This window comes from Oreochromis aureus, linkage group 2 (assembly GCF_013358895.1).
Source record: "Oreochromis aureus strain Israel breed Guangdong linkage group 2, ZZ_aureus, whole genome shotgun sequence".
NCBI lineage: Eukaryota > Metazoa > Chordata > Actinopteri > Cichliformes > Cichlidae > Oreochromis > Oreochromis aureus.
This window is the reverse complement of record NC_052943.1, coordinates 15,175,895-15,197,172: the sequence shown is the minus strand read 5'-3', so window position 1 is coordinate 15,197,172 and position 21,278 is coordinate 15,175,895. Positions and strand designations below refer to the sequence as shown.

Genomic DNA, 21,278 nt, shown 5'->3' with positions numbered 1-21,278 from the left:
CAATGCTGGGTGTCTTGTTTTTTAAACGCTCTTATTTACTATTTATTCGTTTGTCTTTTTTTGCCCCTCACACTTATATTTTGTTCTTTTTTTAATCTGGGTTTCACTTGTCTTGTGTTTTCCTTTCACAATTAATAACTGAAGAAGCTTTGCCTGCAGCTTTTACTGGGTAAGTATTAACTTTTCTTTTGCGTTCTAGAAAGCAAACTAACTCAGGAGATTAACAAGACCAGTTTATTTCACCATGCATCTAATCTACTTGCACACTGTAGGACAAATCCTGTAATATGTATTTGTATCTATGTTAAAATGAGAACAGTTGATCACAAAGGATTTTTTAAGGAAATTAGATGATTCATTTATAATGAATTCAAGTGCCTTCAAAAGCAAACAAGTTCTGTGTGAACGTGTGTGTAATTTACAAAGATGTTTGGTGTCATTTCAGTAACAAAGACGATATTGTACCTGTTCAGATAAAAATGATTATAGTATGAATACATTTCAGTTTCTGCAGGTTCTAACTCTGTTGGTTTAATATGTGCTATTTGATTTCCTGACGTCACCTTTCTCTGTCCAGACCGAGTTTGTTCTAGTTTCCGTGCTCGGCCTCTTGGTGCACATTATCTGAAGACGCTAATGACCCTTCATAATGGAATTATCTGTTAACAATATATAGCAGGGCGGCCAAAGTCGAAGGAGACAATAGGGTGAAGTTCTCTCCAGTCTGCCCTTATATTGCTTTATGGTTCTCTGTGGGTTTTTTTTCTTTTTTACAGAAGGAGAGGATTAAAGGTCAAAGTTCAGCGAGGATATTCAGCGAGATTCTGGGAAGAAGATGAGCTAGACACAAGAAAATGATGCTCGCTCCTGTTTACCACTTGTGTTAAAGATCATTTCAACACCTAATATAAAAAGAAATAGGACAATAGATCTTTTGTTTTACTAGGGTTACTGCAACCACTGTTAATTTCTAGGAGCACGTGTTCTTGGAGGGAATGAGCCTGATTTTTATTGGCATCAGAAGGGACACATGTAATCTTAGAGGTAGTAAAAGCCAAGATTAGAAGATAAAATAGTGGATGATACTAAGTCTTTATTGGGTGTGGGTGGTATTGTGACATGAGAGTTGAAGTATCATGTGTAATAAAAATGATTTAAGTTCATGTAGTCAGAAACAGATGACCAAAAGAGGGCAGCATTAATTCATATGATTTAAAAGTGGACCATGATGCTGCCACCCCCACCTCCCTTATGCAAACAATACAGACTGTAGTGGTAGTTCCACAAAAATAGGAAAGCTCAGAGGAGTTGTTTAAGGTAAGTTTTGGTTATATTCAGTTTTGTCAACTGAATATACGACAGGGAAAACACTGAAATAGAAGATGCCAACAGAATAAGTGTACATCCAATGCTGTGGTCTGGCTTGGTGCTCTCAGCTGTGTTTTTCTCTGGGTCTCACCAGCTGTAACAGCATCTCCATATGGAAAAACTGTGGCTTCCAGTGGAGCTGCTGTTATCTGTGGAGGGACACCTCTTGTCATGCAAACACTGCTGGGACTCTCTGTAGCTCATGAACGGCAACGCTTTCGGTTTCTTGTTTCTCTGTTTAGTTTAGTTTTCGTGGTGATTTATGTGAAGGCTGCAATAAATTAAACAATTCTTGTGAAATCAGTTGAAGTTTCTGCTTCTTTATAAGACTTTTTCATGCATAAAACACAAAGATTAAGATTTGTATGGCTTGACTTCGTGTAGCTTTCTGAAATCAAAACCAAAAGTAAAAGTGAATACAAAAGCATCCTTTCTAGTAAATAGTCAGAAGGATATGGGACTTTCCCTGACACCAGTCAGTGATGGTGATAGACACAAAGGTCCCTTACAAAGAAAATGATCTTTTGGGGGTTCTTCCTGTAAGCCCTGTAAGTGTTTACAGGAAGATATTGTAACAAGATCTTTTTCAGCTCAACAAACTGAAAACAGAGTAAAAAAATATTCACAACTCAGCCTGAGAACACAATCATTAATAAGAAAAGTCAAACCAAAACTAATTCACTGTTTGCAATTTGATGTAGTCATTTCAAATTATAAGTAACACTAATTCCACTACAAACACTACACATAAACACAATATAGTGAATATTAATTCATAGTAAATGTTATTGGAAGCTTCACTGGTTCATACATATGAACAAATGAATGAATACATGCATAACAGTAACACATTCAGCATAATACACTTTCATAGTGGCATCGGGACACTAAGAAAATGTTTAGCATAGTAGAACAATATTAGAGAATAGAGAGGTTGTCTGGTGACACTGCAGTTATAAGCATATGGATTTCACCCAGCATTGCTAAGCCTCAGAGTCGCCTCCTGTTTAAAGGCAGTTCTTCATACTCTCTCTCTCTCTGGCTAATTGCATGCTCCTAGTATGGATTATTGGGTATTTGGCATTTTCTTTGTGTAAAATCTGTCTGTTGTGGCTGTTGCTGTGAAGGGGGACTGTATATTTAAAACAAGTTGTGATAGAGCCATGTTCTAGACTGTTACACTAGCTCTCCAGCCTGTATGCAGGGGGATGTGGGACTCGCTGTTTGTGTTGCCTTTGGAGATGACTTTGTTGCACCCTTGCAAAGTGAAAGTGTTTCTTGAGAAGACATGACTCGAATCTTAAAAAATCTGTGGGGGGTTGTGTTTTCTGGAAATATGGGACTTTTTCATCTCTGAGATTTGTGCTATTTGATTTGGGATTTGGGATTCATATTTCACAATGCACTAAAACCTGTTCTATGTTTTCATATGTCCCATTGTTTTTGCCACTTTTCCTTTATTTTCTGCCTTATTATGCCCCGATTAATTCAGCTTATATGGCTTTCAAGGAAGTTCTGCCTGTTCCCCTGTCACTTTTAACTAAGCACCTCATTATATTTAACACCTTTTTGCATTTATCCACCATCTTTTGAATATGTGCATCCCATGTCATCCTTTCATCACACTACAACCCACAAAACTTAAATTGTTTTACCCTTTCTAACTCTTACCCATATAGTCTGAGCTTCATTTCATTACTAATTCTTTTCCTTGTAAAAAACATTATCTTAGTCTTATCAACCGAATATTTAAACCCCCCAGTTATGCGATCATTTTTCCACTTCTGCTCCCCGTAGCTTCTGTATAATAAATTTTAAATTTCTTCCTGTTCTCCACATTGCCTCATCATCTGCAAAAAGTGATAACCCAATTCCACCCTCTACATCCTTAAACAAATAATTTAGCAACATTAAAAAAAAATAGTCTGCTCACAATGCTCCTTTGTGGTGTTCAATTTTCTGCTAAACCCTCCCTTACTTGTATTTGTCTGTCTGTTAAGAAGTCCTTAATCCATCGGAACATTCTACTATTTATACCCATTTCCCTAATATTAATTAGTAGACATTCCCTCCACATTCATATGATATGCTTTTTCTATATATTGAAATAACTGCCACTACACTCTCTTTGTTTATTTGTTTACGTTTTTGTTTGGATTTTTTCCTAATTAATAATAACTGAAACATTTAACCATGACAAACATACAAAAAAACTGGAAATCAGGAAGATGGTAAGCGCGTTTTCACACTACTGTATGTGTATGAACTTTTCATGCAGAGGCTTTTATTGTGAAATAAAACATTCACAGGTTCATATATATGAACAAATGAATGAATACATGCTTTCATCAAAGTTTTCATATGGGTTATGAAGTACAGAGGCTTTTATTGTGAAATACAGACTGTAGTGGTAGTCTGTTTCCGGTATAAGTCCTCTTCGGCTGTTCACCAACTGTCAGCAGGTGGCTAGTCGGCTGGCAAGCCAATAAACGGTTTTGCTGTCTGACATTTAAGCAGCAATTGACTGCATCTATCTGACCGCAGCTTAGTGTTTATGGTGGCGTGTCGTGTCGTGTCGTGCCACGTTAGATAACGTCCAGTGAAAAAGGAGTCCTCCTTGAATGACTGACTTCGCAGTTGCGTGGCTAGCTAGCAAAGAGGAGGGTGGGGACAAAAACTTCAGCCTCGCCCAGTCCGTAGCTTTTTACCAGCAGGCAGCTACTCTCTCGGCGGTGTGAGCACCCACACCTCTAAATTCGATACTTATTAAAGGGGAGACTGAAACCCTCGCGTTAAGTAGGCGAAAAGAAGCAACCATGTTCAGGAAAAACTTGAAGAAGGATCCCGAGCTGTTTCAGAACGTGTCGGAGGGACTGCGGCGGCTTTACCGGACCAAACTGTTCCCGCTAGAGGACACGTATCGATTCCACGACTTCCACTCCCCAGCCCTCGAAGATGCCGACTTTGATAACAAGCCCATGGTTCTCCTGGTCGGCCAGTACTCCACCGGGAAGACCACGTTTATCCGGCACCTCATGGAGCAGGACTTCCCCGGTATGCGGATTGGCCCGGAGCCGACAACAGACTCTTTCATCGCGGTGATGCACGGGGAACAGGAGGGGGTGATACCGGGTAATGCCCTGGTTGTCGATCCCAAGAAGCCCTTCCGCAAGCTCAACGCCTTTGGCAACGCATTTCTCAACAGGTAAAGCCAGTGAACGGGACTCCATTCTATCAAAGAGAATATGACAAATTATATGACTCCCACCCCTACCTCCACCTCCGGAGGTGGAGGTCATTTCATTACTCTGTGAATGAAATGAATGGGGCTGACTCGAACTCTCACTTTAGTGCTGTTGTGTGTTGAGAAACTGTCATAATAACACAGCAGCCCTGATTTTAAAGGCATTGCTACATGTTCTCACATGTATGACTCGTTTGAAGGTACATTCTCACATTATGCTGTTGCACAATCTTTTAAAATGAGCCAAGACTGTGAGGGTTTTACCTCTTTCATCATCTTAAAAGAATTGCTGGTGTTTTGTGTCAATAGATGACAGATGTAGCTTGTATAAAAAGCAAAGGGTTGGAAGGTGCTTTCCAACACCTTTTCCCACTAGCCTTTCCCTTTCGCTTTGTATCTTATGCTACCAATCAAATGATCTTCTTCGCCTGGCAGAGTCACTCTTGGCTGACCATTTTCTCCCTGTCTCACCAGTGTGGCCTCTTGAACCTAGAAATAGTTGAAGGTTATATTGCTAGGCAGCATGCTGACCTTGTCCTGTCCTCAGATCATGAAGCCATAACTTTCATGTCCTTTGGTATGGTAAACCAACTCCCTCATCCGCTACCTGTGAGCAGGCCTTGTATAGTCCTATCACAAAGGATTAAAGGCGTGGTTATCAATTTTGACTATTGTAACATACTTTTTGGCACTACTAGGCTGGCTTATGTGGAGTTGGTTAATTCTAGTCCATGATCTAGATAATGAAGAGATTATGGGGAAACCTCCACAGCCACTCCCAAAGTATTATTAATCACATTTATATTTGTTACTCAGCTCATGTCCTAATCCAACAAAAATGTCCCCCAGCAAACACTCAGATGACTCAGAAGTATTCCCCTTGTGGGTCTTTTACCAGTTAATGCAATTTAACTATGGCAAGAATGCAGAAATAATCAAAAACAGCAGAATAGAAGTAAATAAATGGCATAGAAAACTGATTCTAGGGTATTCTTTCAAACCCAGAGAGAGCCAAGGACAGCTTAAATCTTCGAGTGTTTCATTGAGTACATGCTCCTCCCAGCTCAGAGTGCAAGTGAAACTGCACAAGCAATGTGCAGTGAGCCAGAGCCAGTGTGACATTTCTTAAAACATCTGAGTCCAGTCTCCTAGGTGCTGGGGGGCTTTTAGTGGGGGCGGGAATTTGACATCATATGTCAAACATCTGATTGTTGATTATGTCATTTCCTGTAGAGGATGTGGATATGCCTCCCTTCTCTGCCTGAGTCGCACCCTGAGTGGGATTAACAAATAATGCACAACTGAAAAACTCTGGGACAGTTATAATACTTGTTCTGTTATTAGTTTCAGGGTATTATCTGGGTGTAGGGTAGCGCAAACACTCAACTTGACACTTCCCTAGCTGGACTAATTTCCCATTATCTCATGACAGCCCTTCCTTTATTTATGTAGAGTGTTTGGTTTATCTCGCATGAGTGTCAAACCTTTGCCAAGTGTCATCACTTAAACTTGAAAATGTGAAGTAAGAGTAGGGGACTCTAAGACTTCATAGGTCACCTCTATGGCTTTATTACTGACTTGAAGGGAAGACAGATAAGATTTGAACAAAAGCTATTGTCCATTGTAGCATCATTTGCCAAACTGCTGGAAACAGTCCTGCGGTACTGTGGGACTTGTGGTGGTCTTTCACTTCAGTGTGCATCTGTCTCAGAGGCATACGCAGACATGAGTGGGCATATGCTGGTTTAGAGCTCATGTGATCACACACAACAGGATATGTGGGTAAGACAATAGCAGGTGTATGAACTGTTTAAACAGCTCACGTGGCATTTAGCCAAGAAGTGGCCTGCAAGTTGATAAATTGATTCAAATATTCCACGAAGAACTGGATGTAGATAAACATTTAGAACCAGGCTGACTTCTGAACCATACTTCTGAGGCCAGTTTTCCATTTTCCTCTCAGGAAGTCAAAGAATTTAGCCTGGTCTTCAGCTAGGTAGGTAATATCAAGGGTCACATTGACCCAAAGACTTAGACTGAATGAGACTGTCGGGGCAGCTTCTCTTAATAGCTCTTAACTATAGTCATTCAAACTGCAGATTAGGCTTTAAATACCAGGCTCTCGGTATAAGCAGTTATTTATGAAGTGAGTAAACAGAAATCAGTCATGTGATTGTCAAACGCAGAGCTTTCGCTTGGGTTTTGTAAGCCCAAAATAGTAGGTAGCTTCCCAATTTTGGTGGTTCAAAAAAAAAAAAAAAAAAAAAAATTTTTATTGAATTGTGGTTGACCTTTGATTGTTTGTGCAGTGATACTGTTCTGAGTGTTTCCACAAAAGTAACCCAGTTTCTTTTACACCTAGATGAGCATGCAAATGTTTTAGCTCTTCTTCCCCTTTATGTTAAATTCAACTGCAGTCAGAGGCCCTCAGTGTATGTCAGTGCTTTCTGTAAATGTTTAGTCAGTAAAATCAGAGTCAGCAGAGCTCAAGTTCCGCACTGGCCCACCCCGGCCCACATTATCCTGCTCCGTCCTGTACTCCTCAAGGCCAGGGTGCTGACTCTGCACTTTGTTCTGATAGCGGCTGACACATGTACACTCTTATACAGAGGTTAGCATGAAGACCTGTGTAGATGTGTGTAGTAAAATGATTTATTCACCAACATGAGGCAAGACTTCACAGGAAGAAGGAAAAGTCACACAGTTATAACCTTGCTGTTCACATCTCCAGCAGTAGTGATGGACACCCCGTTTCCTCTTCTCTCAGGGAAGTTGAGGTTACGATGTGAGGGAAGGTCATAGGTCAGGAGGTCATTAGTTGGAGCCAGATTTGCAATCACAGCATAGGCTTGATGTCTTTTACACCGTGGTGCGTTTCCCACTTTCTGAAGATATAGTGAAAAACTGAAGGATCTCTGATATGCTCATGCACAGTCCCCCCTCATCCCCTTGGGCCCTCCGTTTCAAAGAATTCCAGCTCAAGTTCATTGGAACATTTTTTTTTTCTGCTAGCTCTATGTGGAAAAATGTTTGGATAGATGGCTGAAATGGAAAAGCTCAGCCAAAATTCCTATTGGGAATCACGTGCCATCAGCTTTAAGAGCGAGAGAGTGAAAAACCTGCACGTTTGTTATCTTTTTGTAGTTTATTATTGTAACATTAATACACAGGGCCTCTATGCAGGAAGCCCTATTCTTATATTTCTTTGAGTTGCTCTTTGTGGATTTTTCCTTTCCCCGATTTGTTAGGGTTTTCTCGTGTGTGTGTGTGTGTGTGTGTGTGTGTGTGTTAGGGTTTTCTCGTGTGTGTGTGTGTGTGTGTGTGTGTGTGTGTGTGTGTGTGTGTGTGTGTGTGTGTGTGTGTGTGTGTGTGTGTGTGTGTGTGTGTGTGTGTGTGTGTGTGTGTGTGTGTGTGTGTGTGTGTGTGTGTGTGTGTCGCTCTCAGTGCGGTCACAGCAGGAATGTAAAAGCACGATTTTTTTTTTTTTTTTCCCCCAGTCTTATGACCTGCTGCTTCTGAGCTCATGTTGTGAGTATCAGTTCAGTTTGACTGAAAGGGCAGCAGAGTGTGAGAAGTAGTACTCCTGAGTGTGTGGTGTCTTAACAATCCCCTTCTTTGTCCTGAGTGGGACAATGGGGATGTATGCAAAAGCAGTCATCTACTTTCATGCTTTTATCTGTCTGTGTTTGTATTTCTTGGCTTCATTTCTGTTTAAGGGCTCACACTCGCTTTAAAATTTAAACCCCAGTGTCCCAGCTTGATGAGAGTATTGTGAAGTGAATTATGTTGCACTGGGAATGACTAAGGCATATAATTTATGGCTTATCATGTATTGTTCATATGTTTCCCTTATTAAATATTCTTACATCAGTGCTGACCTAAAAGCATGCCTGTCACGCCGTTTGGAGGATCTGACTGTATAATTATGTTGCCTCACTGTTGTTGAGGGCAAAACATCCAAACTAGAGCCAAACTAATCAGCTTGTTGAACGACAAAAAGAAATTACTGCTTTGATAAGCCATTATTGATAATAAGCAAGTTTTCAAGCAAAAAATGTCACATGTCCATTCATTTCATCTTAAAAATATTGAATCAAGTGTGTTAAAAGCAGCAGTTGGTAGCAGTCTTTTACAATAATCACACAGTTTATAAACCAAATGGTTAGTTGAACATTGGAAGGGCAGATGTAGAATAACTGTTTCAGAAATGTAAATTTTTAGTTTACCTTAAGACATCGAGGATTTGTAAAATAAGATTGTAGCTGTCCTCTGAACCCCAGCTTTGTCCTGTTAACCAACTCCTATTTTATATCAAATCAAATCAAATCACTTTTATTGTCACGTCACATGTGCAAGTACACTGGTACAGTACATGTGAGTGAAATTCTTGTGTGCGAGCTTCACAAGCAACAGAGTTGTGCAAAAATACAATAACGTAAAACAAGCAAAATATAAAAATGGCTAATCTAAAAAGTAATTTTTATATTTTGCTTGTTTTACGTTATTGTATTTTTGCACAACTCTGTTGCTTGTGAAGCTCGCACACAAGAATTTCACTCACATGTACTGTACTTATATTAGCTTCAGGTCTCTTCCAACAAGAAAGAACATTATCTTATGCTTGAGGTTGTTGCTACAAAGTTCAAGATTAATGTCTGTTCATAGGAGTTCTATGTAAGCAGTCTCACCTAACCAGTTTTGTATCCCTCTCTCCTTTTACACCCCTGTGCCTGTTATTCTTGATCCAATCTCTCCCTCTCTCTTTAATAATGCTCTCTTTCACTTTCTTTTTCTCCCCTCTCTCTGTGCTTCTGTGTCTCTCACCCCCTCCTCCCCCTCTCTACCTCCTTGGCAGGTTCATGTGTGCCCAGATGCCTAACCCCGTCCTGGAGAGCATCAGCATCATTGATACTCCTGGAATCCTGTCAGGGGAGAAGCAGAGGATAAGCAGAGGTCTGCCTCACATACATCCAGTTTTCCCACCTTTCACATACACCTTGTTTCATGTTCTTAAAACTCTACCATACCACACCCACTGCTCAGAACCCAGAAACAAGCACAGTCAGAAAGGATTGCATGTATGCAAACATAAAACCACAGGAAGTGACAACTTCACTTCTGAAAAAGAAATGTTGAAACAACAAACATGCCCTCCTTTCCCCAAGCCTCTCTCTGTTTAGCAAATGCACTGCAGATTTACTGCAGCAGTTTGGCTCACTGTGCTGTCAAACCTGTATTTAGCTCCTTTAACACCTCTAGGTCAATGCCTAACCAAACGGGTTATATAAATCTGATGGAGACCTCAACAGCGTGACAGTGCCAAGAGGCCACATAGCACTTTTCATTCTCTGTAGCTCTTTCTTGTTTGCAAAGTTGGGGTGACCAATGAGAAATTGTCTGAAAGGGAGAGGAGCTAAAACAGAGCTGAGGCCCAAGACCAAGGCCTGGCATAATATAAATAAGGACTATTTTAAGCAAAGCTCCAGGAATAAAAAGATATAGTAGGGAATAATTGTACTAGATGGCATTTAAATCCTTCTTGTTTTCTAATCAGACCTAAAAAGGTATGAAAATGTGCCTCCTGCATTACCATTCTTCCTATTTTTATTTGCTTTATTACTACTTTTTAAACTTGATTTACCCTTTCTGTTTCCTATCTACTATTTATCACTACATATCTGGATCATTTCCCTGTACTCTGTGGAAATGAATCAATTTATATTTTTATCTGCATGCTTCAGCAATGCTTCGACCTGCAGGGTCATTTCAGAATTGCCACATACACACTTTTCTTGTAACTTTTGATGATCTTACAAACAAAAACATAGCTTCTTCTTTTTTTCCCCCCACCTGCTCTGTGTGTTTGAGAGGAAGCACATATATAAGCACAAGTTTTCTGTACACCCCAGAGACAGGAAGTGGAGTAAAATGGCAAACATAGCAGAGTTTCCCAAGACTGCCCTCCCCTTATCCACCACCGCCTGTGTTCGGCAGCTTCTTCACAGGCTGCTCTTTATCGCAGTTGTTTCCTGTGAGGCACTATATGAAGAAATGGAGAAAAAGAAGACTATTAAGCTAAATAAAGAAAAACTGATTATGTAATTAGCCTGTAGTTATAGTCCCCCACCCCCACCAAGGGAAAGGCCAGAGAAACTGACAAGGCCAGACAAGCAACTGTAGACCTAGAAACGGAAAGTAGTAAAGGGAAAAATGTGCACATCTGAGTATGAATAAACAGATTTGGCACACAGAAAAGTGACCCTGACTAAAGACACGAGGAGGCTAAATCTGATGTTTCATACCTTAAACAGCTTTATACATACAGCACATACTCCTACATTCTTGCTCTCAAAGAGACCGTCCTCTGCATACACATTGTCTTACAGACATTATCCTCTCCTCTGTTTCTGTATAAACATGAATACAATACGGTACTGCAGACATACTGTACTAACTGTGTCATATATATAAACACAACTGATTGGATTGTGCTGCTCAACTTTGACGGTTATGTACGACTCACCCAGAATAATGGCAGATTTGTTTTGTACCAGGCCTACAGGAAGCTATGATATTATTTCAGGTTTCCACAGATTGCTAAGTGTGTGTGTGTGTGTGTGTGTGTGTCAAACGTCTCTAGTTTGTAGCGTAGATCCGCATTGCACAATTTCAAATGTCCAGGCTGTTGACAGAACTTCGAAATTACAAAAGTTTTCAGGAAAAAAATCAGGAACCGTGAAATCGATTTATATGTATATGATGCTTTTTTTTATTGCATAACACTTGGACTGTGTTTATTTTTGATTAGGTCAGCATGTGTGGTTCAGTGCTTGTTCCTTAGCAAACTATGAAGTGGCAAAAGCTATAGTAAAACTGGAACTAGGGGGTGTGTTTTCTGACAATCAGTGCTGATGAATTGACAATGATATTTTAATCCTATTTAGCAAAATTAGAGGGGACTTGTTGCCCATTTTTTCTGTCATGTATGTGCTCTTACATTGGTGAGAGCTCCTGTTAAACATAGCAAAGGACTGAAACAGTCAGCAAGAAGTGCAAGTAAGATAAGCTTTTTTTTATTGTCATTATACAAGAATATACAATGAAAAGTAATCCCTGTATGCCAAAATCTCAGGCAGTGTGGGTTTTTTGTTTTTTTTTTTTTTCCCCCCCTTGCTCTTGGCTCTTTATATTGCCATAGAGAGGGGATGTTCCTAATGTGGTCACCTCAGACACCAGTCTCCTTCTGTGACCATAAGATCCCCACCCACCTGCTGTTCAAACCTTTGCAAGGCAGGCAATCAGAAGAGGGATGTCTTAAAGAGAGAGAGTAAAAACAGTTTGTTTCAGGAAATGGATGAACTGAGGGCTTGCACCAATGACCTGCATAAATGAACTGAACTAAACTGTGACTCATGCAAAAGTCTACTAGAGTCTAAGAATAAACATCTGGAGCTGGAAGTGAGCATAATAGGTCCACGTAAGCAGATTGTAAATACATTTTTTTTTTTTTTTAAAAAAAAGGCTGAGCCTGCCCCTATTAAGAGATAAAAAAATAACACTTAAGGATTATTCTGAAGAAGAGGATGTCACTTTCTGGAAATATACTTCCTTGCTGTGAAGTAAATGTGCAGCAAACAGATGTTTAAAGCTGGTTGTTTCTGTTGGCCTTTTGTTTAACAGACCTTGGCATATCGCACAACTTTATGCTAAGTCCTATCTGTTGTTTTATAGCTGCTGTGATATGGAATTCTGTTTCCCGAATTCCAAACTAGTCCTTCGACTTTCCCAGAATTCTGAATGAAAATATGCTTGGGGTTTTTTCCAATCATCTGCTCTCTGTCTAAGAGGCACATGATTTTGAAGCCATGAAGTCATGAGCGCATGGCTCTATCCCTGCATGTCTGTGCGAATAGTACAGACACAGCACTTGTTAATGCTATGTGTTCTAACTAAGTCGGTCTTGAGCAGCTGCCTCTCTGATTCCCTGACATGTGCGTTTAAAAACAGACTTAAGATGGAATGAACAAATATCCTCAGCTGGCTCCCACTGGGATCCTTAACTGAAAGCATTCCCCCTTTATGCCCCTTTACTTTCACATGTTACAAGCATGAACTAATTTTCCAGTATCCATCTGCTATATTCATCCGGACGTTGCCATTTTACTTTCACTTTTACTCTCTCTGTGTTCCCTCTTTATTCTCTTTTTATCTCCATGTCTCCCTCTTCATGTCTCTATCACAGAGTCGCTCTTTCGACCGTATCTCTCCGTTGCTCTTTTGTATACATGTATTTGGACAGGGACAAAAGCCAGCCATGTTGGAATGCATGAGCTGCAGATCTGCCGTCAATTGTGCAGCTGGCGCGATGAGCTTTTAGAGCGACTGCCTCAACGGCTCAGAAAAGAATGCACACACTAATGAAAACCACTACTCTCTTCGCTCCTACGTCCTCAGGTCCTTGAAGCAAAGGAAAACTCAGGGGGGGGGAAAAAGCCAATTTATGCAATCTGACTCAGCCCTGAGTTTCTCAAATAACTAAAGGAAGTGAATGGTACAGTAAGTTTCTGTGCTCAGGCGGTTATAGAAATGTGTGTAGTGCACATTATGGTCAAGCTAGTCACTTTTTTTAAGATGTTACAGTGTATAGCATTTTCAGTTTAACACCTTATATCAAGTATGTGGCTTTCTGTTGATCTTTCGTTGCTTGGTTTCTCTAAGGCACGTTGCAGAGTCTGCTCTGTCCAGAGGTCATTTTATTCCTGAGGCTTAAACCTCCCACCCACCCCCAACAAAAAAAAAAGTTTTTCGCCAGCTCCACAGGAGTCACCCACCCTCCAATGTTGCAACACAATTTTAAAAATGTTTTTTGTTACATTGATGGTTCAATTTTTGTTTTTAAAGGGTCAGAAGTACTAGGTTATGTCAGAAAAAGTAACAGGCTTTGCATTGTCAACCTCCCACGGCCTGCTGCAGGCCAGGAAAAAACATGTCATGCTTCAGGTTATCCAAAGGGACTGTGGTTTAAACTTACCTTTATACCGCTCTCTCTCTGTCTCAGTAAAGCCAGTTAATCAGTAATCAGAGGAAAGAGACCTGCCTCTTGAAATCCTTTATCTAAACATTACACATATTTATTACACGTATAGTCAAAGTAGAGTCCAGTTATTGAAGTTATTGGAGTTTCTTTCAGGTCAGATGGCTGCCACACCATTGTGCACCATAATAGTCCACACTGATACCCAGGACAATGTAGCCTGTTATTTGTGTCACTGTGAGCTTATCTAGCCATGACAGTTCATTATCACTCCCCATATGCTAACAGCATGACACTATAATAATTTGTATTATGGATGAATTTAACATGTACTGTCTTTTGTTTTAATAGTAATGGATCATCTGTTTGGGAAACTTGATTTCAAGCAGCATACACACCAACAAATATTACTGTTGTTCTGACCTTATTGTAGACAAAAAGTTTAGAGCTGGGGTAACAGTCCAGTTAAGAACCCCAGTAATGAGACATTTAATATATTTAAAGATGTTTAAAAACCTTTTCTTTACTCTCTCCAGGGTACGACTTTGCCGCTGTGCTCGAGTGGTTTGCTGAACGCGTGGATCGCATCATCCTCCTGTTTGATGCCCACAAGCTGGATATCTCTGATGAGTTCTCCGAGGTGATCCGCGCTCTCAAGAACCACGAGGACAAAATGCGGGTGGTGCTCAACAAGGCAGACCAGATCAGCACCCAGCAGCTGATGAGGGTCTATGGAGCGCTGATGTGGTCTTTGGGTAAAATCATCAATACCCCTGAGGTGGGAAGGAGGAAAAAAAAGCCCTTTTGTTGTTTTTGCTTTTTTTGTTGTTGTTTTTTACAATTCTGTTTTTGACTGAAGATTTGTAACGCTGCGAGAATTATTTTGCTTTTTAGTTGGTAGTAATCAAGTGTTAGACACATGTGGAGCAAACAAAGGATGTTACTGTTTCAGAGTGAAAGCCAAGCTCCGGGCGAAGGTTGGATAGCTTTTCCAACGTTATCAAGTTCTCACTTTACCAAGGAACTTAAGAAAAAAAACTCCTTAATGAAAGTGAAACACGGATAAAATACCATCCATGTCAAATCCCATGTCCTAGCTGATATCACGTGACATAAGCACTTGTGATTTTTCCACCTGACTACTGAGTTAATGTTTGATCCAGAGCCATATTCATAAAGTGATCCCAGGGAAACCTTTGGAGCATGCAGATAATTACTCATTGACTTTGATCTGTAGTTCATATCCTGTTTGAAGGATTAACACTACAAGTCAGTCACATTTTTAAAAATGTACTCTTGATTAACTCAGTCTTACAATCTTTTCTTGTTTCTATTGTGTTGGAGTATATAAATGTTTTACTTCTGTTTATAAAACCATGAGAACAATGTCACATATGTGGCCTGTGAGAGAATTCCCTGCTGTGGGTGTGAGCTGTAAAGTGTAACCTGGTGGAGATGAATGGATATTAACTTGGAGAACCTTTATTCTAGGTGGTGCGTGTGTACATTGGGTCATTCTGGGCCCAGCCCTTGTTGGTCCCAGACAACAGGAAGTTGTTTGAGGCGGAGGAGCAGGACCTTTTCGTGGATATTCAGTCGCTGCCACGCAACGCAGCTCTACGCAAACTTAATGACCTCATCAAGCGAGCACGTCTCGCCAAGGTCAGTATTAAGAAAAATTAAACCCTTTGGCCCGATGCAATAATTATTGCACAAAGCACCACAGTCTTTTATACTGGTGCTTGAGTAACACCTATTCTGTATTTTCCTTTAAAGGATAGGCATTGATACTTAGAGAAACAGCACAGGTTCACCTTTGAAGTAGTGATAGGATTGGTTATAAAGGAGAAATACATTAAAAAATTCAGTGCTATACAACAACACTAGTTCTGTGGTGTGTGATAATCCAGTGTTTACTCACCGATGGATCATAGGAGTGTTTATAGACAAGCTTAGAGTTCAGTCTGCAGCTCTTTGCACATAGTGAGCTCAGTGCACATAACCAGAGTTAGGTGTGCGTCTGCATGAAATAACCAAGCTCACCACATGTGAGTGGTGACATTACATCTGGGGCACAGGTGACAAATAACACTGTAATAGTATAAACTAAGCTTTGTAGCATTCACATCATAAACTGCTAAAAAACCCCACAAACCCTTGATAGTACCAGTATACTTTTTTTGAAGTCATATTTTCATAAATGGTAAATTTAAAAATACATACGGTAAATAAAACATAAATAAATAAAACAAAACAGCACTGACCACTTTTGCAAGAAAGCCTGCGATGTCAGAAAACAATTTTATATGCATTTATTTACCCTGGAAATACACGTCACTGTGTTCTGTCTCGATGTGGTATGTGTTGCTGTGTTGTTACATGTTCCTTAGACCCGTCCTATCTTCTTACTTTTTGATGGCATTTTTCATTGAATTGTATATTTTTGAAGAAACCAAAAAGTTAAAAAAAAAAAAAGTTGATTTTTTTTTTTTTTTATAAAATAGATATTTCTGTCACAGATTACCATTCTTAGACTCGGCTGCTACACTGACCATGAAGATCTTTTTAGAGTTTAATTTATGTGGTCATATTTTCACACTGTATGTTTTTTTTTTTTTTTTTTTTTTAAGCCCCTGTCTTATGTCACTAATAGGGTGAAACCAAAAAACAAACAATCACCACCCTGTTTTATGCAGCTTAGTGTTTCGTGTCTAAAGTCACCACAAGCAGATGTCAGCCCAGTGATATGTTTGAACATATGTCAGTTTTAAAATGACTAATACAAATTATAGCACAGGGTTAATTTATTTCTGCTTTTAGTCAATATGTATATATCTGAAATTTAAAAATACACTGCAGACATCCATTTTAAATCTAGTTCCCTTCATTTGCGCTTCTGCCTGATTGAAAAGTCCAAAATTCAGATGTTGTAACTCCGAAATGTTTAATGCAGAAGTCCAGTAAGTGCTAAGAATTTCTGTTTTTTCTGTTATGCATTCAGGTGCAAGCTTACATTATCAGCTCTCTGAAAAAGGAGATGCCGAGTGTCTTTGGAAAGGACACCAAAAAGAAGGAGTTGATTGCCAACCTGGGGGAAATCTACCACAAGATAGAAAAGGAGCACCAGATCTCACCCGGAGACTTCCCCAAACTCGACAAAATGCAGGTAAGATTTAAAAAGGGAAAAAAAAAGTCTAAATCTAGAAAGAACTGAAGCACTTCCCTGACAAAACTGAAGTGCTATCTTGAGTTACAGATCTGATGAAAACACAACTCTATTTTTGGAGTGTTATATAAAGTGTTAGAAACAGGCTGTTCAGAGTAGAATGACCTTCCAACCTTTACTCTTCACATCTTTGCCCTTCTTTCCTGCTCTTGCCCTCCAGGATGGGCCAGGACGGAGATGAGATTTATTTTTCCTGGTTTGTCAGGAAATCCTGCTTCTTGTATGTTACTCCCATTGGTAGCCATTGAAGACTGATCTATTTCTATCACCAATTCCTGTTTTCTCTCAACCACCTTCATTCCCTCAGGAGCTGCTAAACGGTCAGGACTTCACCAAGTTTGCCTCACTCAAACCCAAACTGCTTGAGGCGGTGGAGGACATGCTCGCCAATGACATCGCACGTCTCATGGCAATGGTCCGCCAGGAAGAGGCCACCATGCCCAGCCAGACCGTCAAGGGTGGAGCTTTTGAGGGAACCATGAGTGGTCCCTTTGGCCACGGTTACGGTGAGGGTGCCAGCGAAGGCATTGACGAGCTGGAGTGGGTGGTGGGTCGCGACAAGCCCACGTACGATGAGATCTTCTACACCCTCTCTCCCATCAACGGCAAAGTGTCCGGCGCTGCCGCCAAGAAGGAGTTGGTAAAGTCCAAGCTGCCCAACACAGTCCTGGGAAAGATCTGGAAGCTGGCAGATGTGGATAAAGATGGCTTCCTCGACGACGAGGAGTTTGCCTTGGCCAACCACCTGATCAAGGTAAAGCTGGAGGGCCACGAGCTGCCTCCCACGCTGCCAGAACACCTGGTGCCCCCGTCCAAGCGTGGGACGGTGGAGGCCTAGATGCACCCTGCAGATCATTGATGTCAACACAGGGCTCTCCAGGCAGTGTCTAACTTCAAGAAAGAACAGCAGCACCTGGGGTATTTTTCACCAGAGAGAGACTGGAGGGTATCTGGGGGTTGGGTGGGAGGGAGGGCAGGGCCATCTGTGTGAATCTGGGGATAATGTTTAGTGTGTGTGAAATAAATGGTGGGAAAGGGGTTTGATTTGCAGACTGATAGAAGGACAATTACTGAGCTGATGGATAGCTGGAGGTCACACGATGAGGCGGAACATGGATTTATGCATCCTGTGTAAAAGATGTCTTACAAATATACACTTCATATAGTTATATGTTGATCCAAAGAAATCTAGGTTTTTTTCCAATTGGGAAAGAGAAAGGAAATTAATCAAAACAGCTGTTAGATGTGCTTTATCTCTATTTTTGTATTTCCTCACTGTTAACTTTGACTCTTTCCAGAAGCTTCCTTTTTTATTATTTTGCCAGATAAATAAAAAGGAATGCTTGTACCATTCAAAAGGTTAAGTGGATTTGTATTTAATATTGCTGTCACATTTAACAGTGGTTTGTCAGAAGAAAGCTACTTAATAAAATGGAGAAACGCATTTAAAATAAATATGCTAAATAAATCTTAACTGATTCATAGTTTGGTGCTTTAAATTTGTAGTAGTTTTTTGTTACCAAAGGTTATGTCAAGGACTGTGTCACCCAGGGGTCATCCAAAGGTCATCCAGAGAATTTTTAATGTATTAATTTAAATTGGTTCAGTGTGCTCTTCTGCCCTCTGTAGGCTAGACAGTCAAAGCAGGGGGCTCGGGAGGACATATAAGGTAGTTTAGCCATGAAAGTGGCTTCTGCCTGCACGTTTTCAAGGGCAAATTGAAAACTGTGGCGAAGGCAGACATGCTTACGTTCTCTGGAGCTCTTACACGACACGTGGGGACGATTTACAAAAACTCAGTCCGGGCTCAGAGACGAGCACAAATTGTAAACAGAAAGACAGGAAACCCTCTTCAGTGAGCCTGGAAATAAAATACACTTTTATTCGCCTTATAAATCTGCACAATTATATAACCTGAGCAGGCCTAATGTAGATGTCAGATGTCAAAACAAGCAACTGAAGTATAAAATCATACTTGTCAGGCCTGTATGTATCGGCTATTTTCTCCGTGTTTGTAAAGGGAAATGCAAAAAGATGACTTATGCAATTCCAAGAAATGCACAAACACATCCTCATACACTGCACGTCTCATCATGTTTGTTTGCATATTTTCCAAATGGCAGATTCATCGGTCTCATCTGATCATTTTATGTAACTGAATATCAGTTGAGAGAATCAGTTTACCTCCTTAAACACGCCATTACACTCATGGTGGTGTGTTTCCATCTTATCTTAAAATTACTCTGAAACGCTGCACAGTGACTCAGTAAGTTGTCAGCCAGCATAAGATACATGATAGTTCTCCTCTGATACAGAGTCCAGAGGCGCTCTCTTGTGTCTTCCTGAGTTATTACAGGTGCTGTGTTTCGACCAGTTGTAAGCAATTCTACTTTCCCACGCCCTTCCAGCACATGCCTGATGGTGACAGTAAACATTGTGCAGCTCCTAATAACTACATAAACAGGTCTGCTCTGTCTTAATTCTTTCTTATCTGCATTCTTGATATTTTTAGTGCCCCGAATAATTATAACCATCCCATCTCTAGGTTGTTTACTTATTGATGCTTGATGTGAATGGTTTACTATATTGAATGGTAAAAATGTATTGCTTTTTGCATTGTTACACCTTTAACTTAAGTCACACAGTTAGGCCCATAAAAAGGCTTTTAGCTTTAATTCAGAAATGCATTAACCATTAAGGACATTTTTATACATGGCGCCCAGGTTCAGATTGAGTAGTTTTTGTCCTTTCAAATTAACCAGATTAAAGACCTGGATTTGATTCAAAGTGTTGATCTTGGATTTAGTAGCTGTTCACTGGAACTAAACAGTGAACAGCTACTAAAAATGTAAATAAGGTACACCATCATTAAGCTGAAAACCCAAATAAACCAATCAGGGAGAGAACACTAACTTTAATCTAGTACATGTGTAAAAGGTGTGACAGCACCGGGCTGCTCAGCACCACCAAAAGACCACAAAAGACAATTAAAGTGCATGATTGCATTCAAAAACACTCATTATGAGGTAGGAATATCATTGTCAAGGATTTTACAACAAGGTAAATGAACAGATAAGAGATAAACTTGGTCCAGAACAGTGGGAAGAAAAAAGGCTTGTGATCTAAAGCATACCATGCCATCTGTCAAACATGATGGAGGCAGTGTTATGACATGGGCGCTCAGTGGAACCAGGTCATGTTGTTTATTAATGATGTGACTGCTGATAGAAGTAAAAGGATCAACTGTAAAGTGTGCAGGCATTTGGCTCAGATTCAGCCAAATGCTGCAAAACTGATCATATGTTTTTCAGTGGCCCAGTGAGTCACCTGTTCTCAGGTCAACAGAGCGTGCTTTTCAGCTATTCAAAACAGCTATTCAAAACAAAACTGAAAGCAGGAAAGGCCACATCATCTTAACCATGAAGACAGCATCTGGCGATGTCCATGGGTTCTTTTTGTCCACCTACTTATGGACATAAGCTGCAAATTTTAAGGATGCACAACTTTATTACCTGATATTTGTACTGTTGGTTGTGTCACTGTGTCTGCAAACAAAATGGATTTAACCAAAAGTGGTTGCTTGTTCGTTGTGTCCCATTAAAGAAAAAACAAAAGCGGTAAAAACTCTCTTAAGATGGATTTCTTTTTGTTCTCTGCCCCAAAAATGTTGAATAGGCAACAAAAACAAGCCGACAACTGTTGTAAAAACCACTGACCCTGAATTTCAGCCACTGCATCACTAACCCAATTATACCAGGATAAAGAGTCTAGTCATTAAACGGATGCAAAGAGAGGAAAAAATTATAACTTATAAAATCGGAAAGAAATAATTAGTTAAGAAACGTGACTGGATTACACTGCCAATCAGAGATACCAAGAGATTCCTAAAATTTAACATAAAGCATCATTCGTGGCCACCTTTAAAATAGAAAAGAAATGCAATTTAGAAAGATAACAGATTCCAGTTACTATGAAAATATTGGAATTTACTGAAGCTCCTTTGCTTCTGGTGTTCTTTTAATTTTAAATAAAATGGAGCCAAAAACATTTACTTCCCCTTGAAAAGTCGGGATCCTCCCCGGCTCAAGCAGATCATTTCCAGCTGGCAGCAGCTCCAGAGTTCCTCCTGTGCAGGTATGATAATTTACTGACAGAAAGCTGCTGGAATGCCCACGCTGGTGTGAAGAGGGAAGCAGTTTGGCTCTGCATCCCTGTGCCTCTGTACACTGTGTGTTTGGATAGCCACCCTTCCACACTGTATATCTCTCCTTTACATTGTTTCCTTCTTCCTGCCTTCCTCTGTCAGGACGTCACCCTTTTCGCCTCTTCCTTCCTTGCCTTCCACTGTTTTCTGCTACTGCTTCTTTGTTTTTCATCTGTATTCCAGCCATGCCCCTGACTCTCTC

The 21,278-nt window shown here is 40.3% G+C and overlaps 1 protein-coding gene and 1 long non-coding RNA gene across 2 annotated transcripts; both read left to right on the top strand.

The window, feature by feature from the left end:
* On the top strand, window positions 1-1,671 carry LOC120442515. The gene is made up of 2 exons (XR_005614748.1): window positions 1-169; window positions 777-1,671. It is a non-coding gene; the product is annotated as an uncharacterized LOC120442515 (long non-coding RNA).
* Window positions 1,672-3,786: 2,115 nt separating this feature from the next.
* On the top strand, window positions 3,787-18,356 carry ehd1a (EH-domain containing 1a). Its single transcript, XM_031751562.2, has 6 exons — window positions 3,787-4,573; window positions 9,468-9,565; window positions 14,183-14,424; window positions 15,138-15,308; window positions 16,648-16,812; window positions 17,180-18,356. Exons 1-6 carry the CDS (start codon window positions 4,185-4,187, stop codon window positions 17,708-17,710), a joined length of 1,596 nt encoding a protein of 531 aa, XP_031607422.1. The 5' UTR covers window positions 3,787-4,184; the 3' UTR covers window positions 17,711-18,356.
* The last annotated feature ends 2,922 nt before the right edge of the window (window positions 18,357-21,278 follow it).

What these genes read in the sequence shown, in the direction of transcription:
- ehd1a (XM_031751562.2), top strand. Translation starts at nt 4,185, where the DNA reads ATGTTCAGGAAAAACTTGAAGAAGGATCCCGAGCTGTTTCAGAACGTG. An exon ending in AGCGAGCACGTCTCGCCAAG is followed by an intron (nt 15,309 to 16,647) that starts GTCAGTATTAAG and finishes TTATGCATTCAG; the next exon opens with GTGCAAGCTTACATTATCAG. An exon ending in CCAAACTCGACAAAATGCAG is followed by an intron (nt 16,813 to 17,179) that starts GTAAGATTTAAA and finishes TCATTCCCTCAG; the next exon opens with GAGCTGCTAAACGGTCAGGA.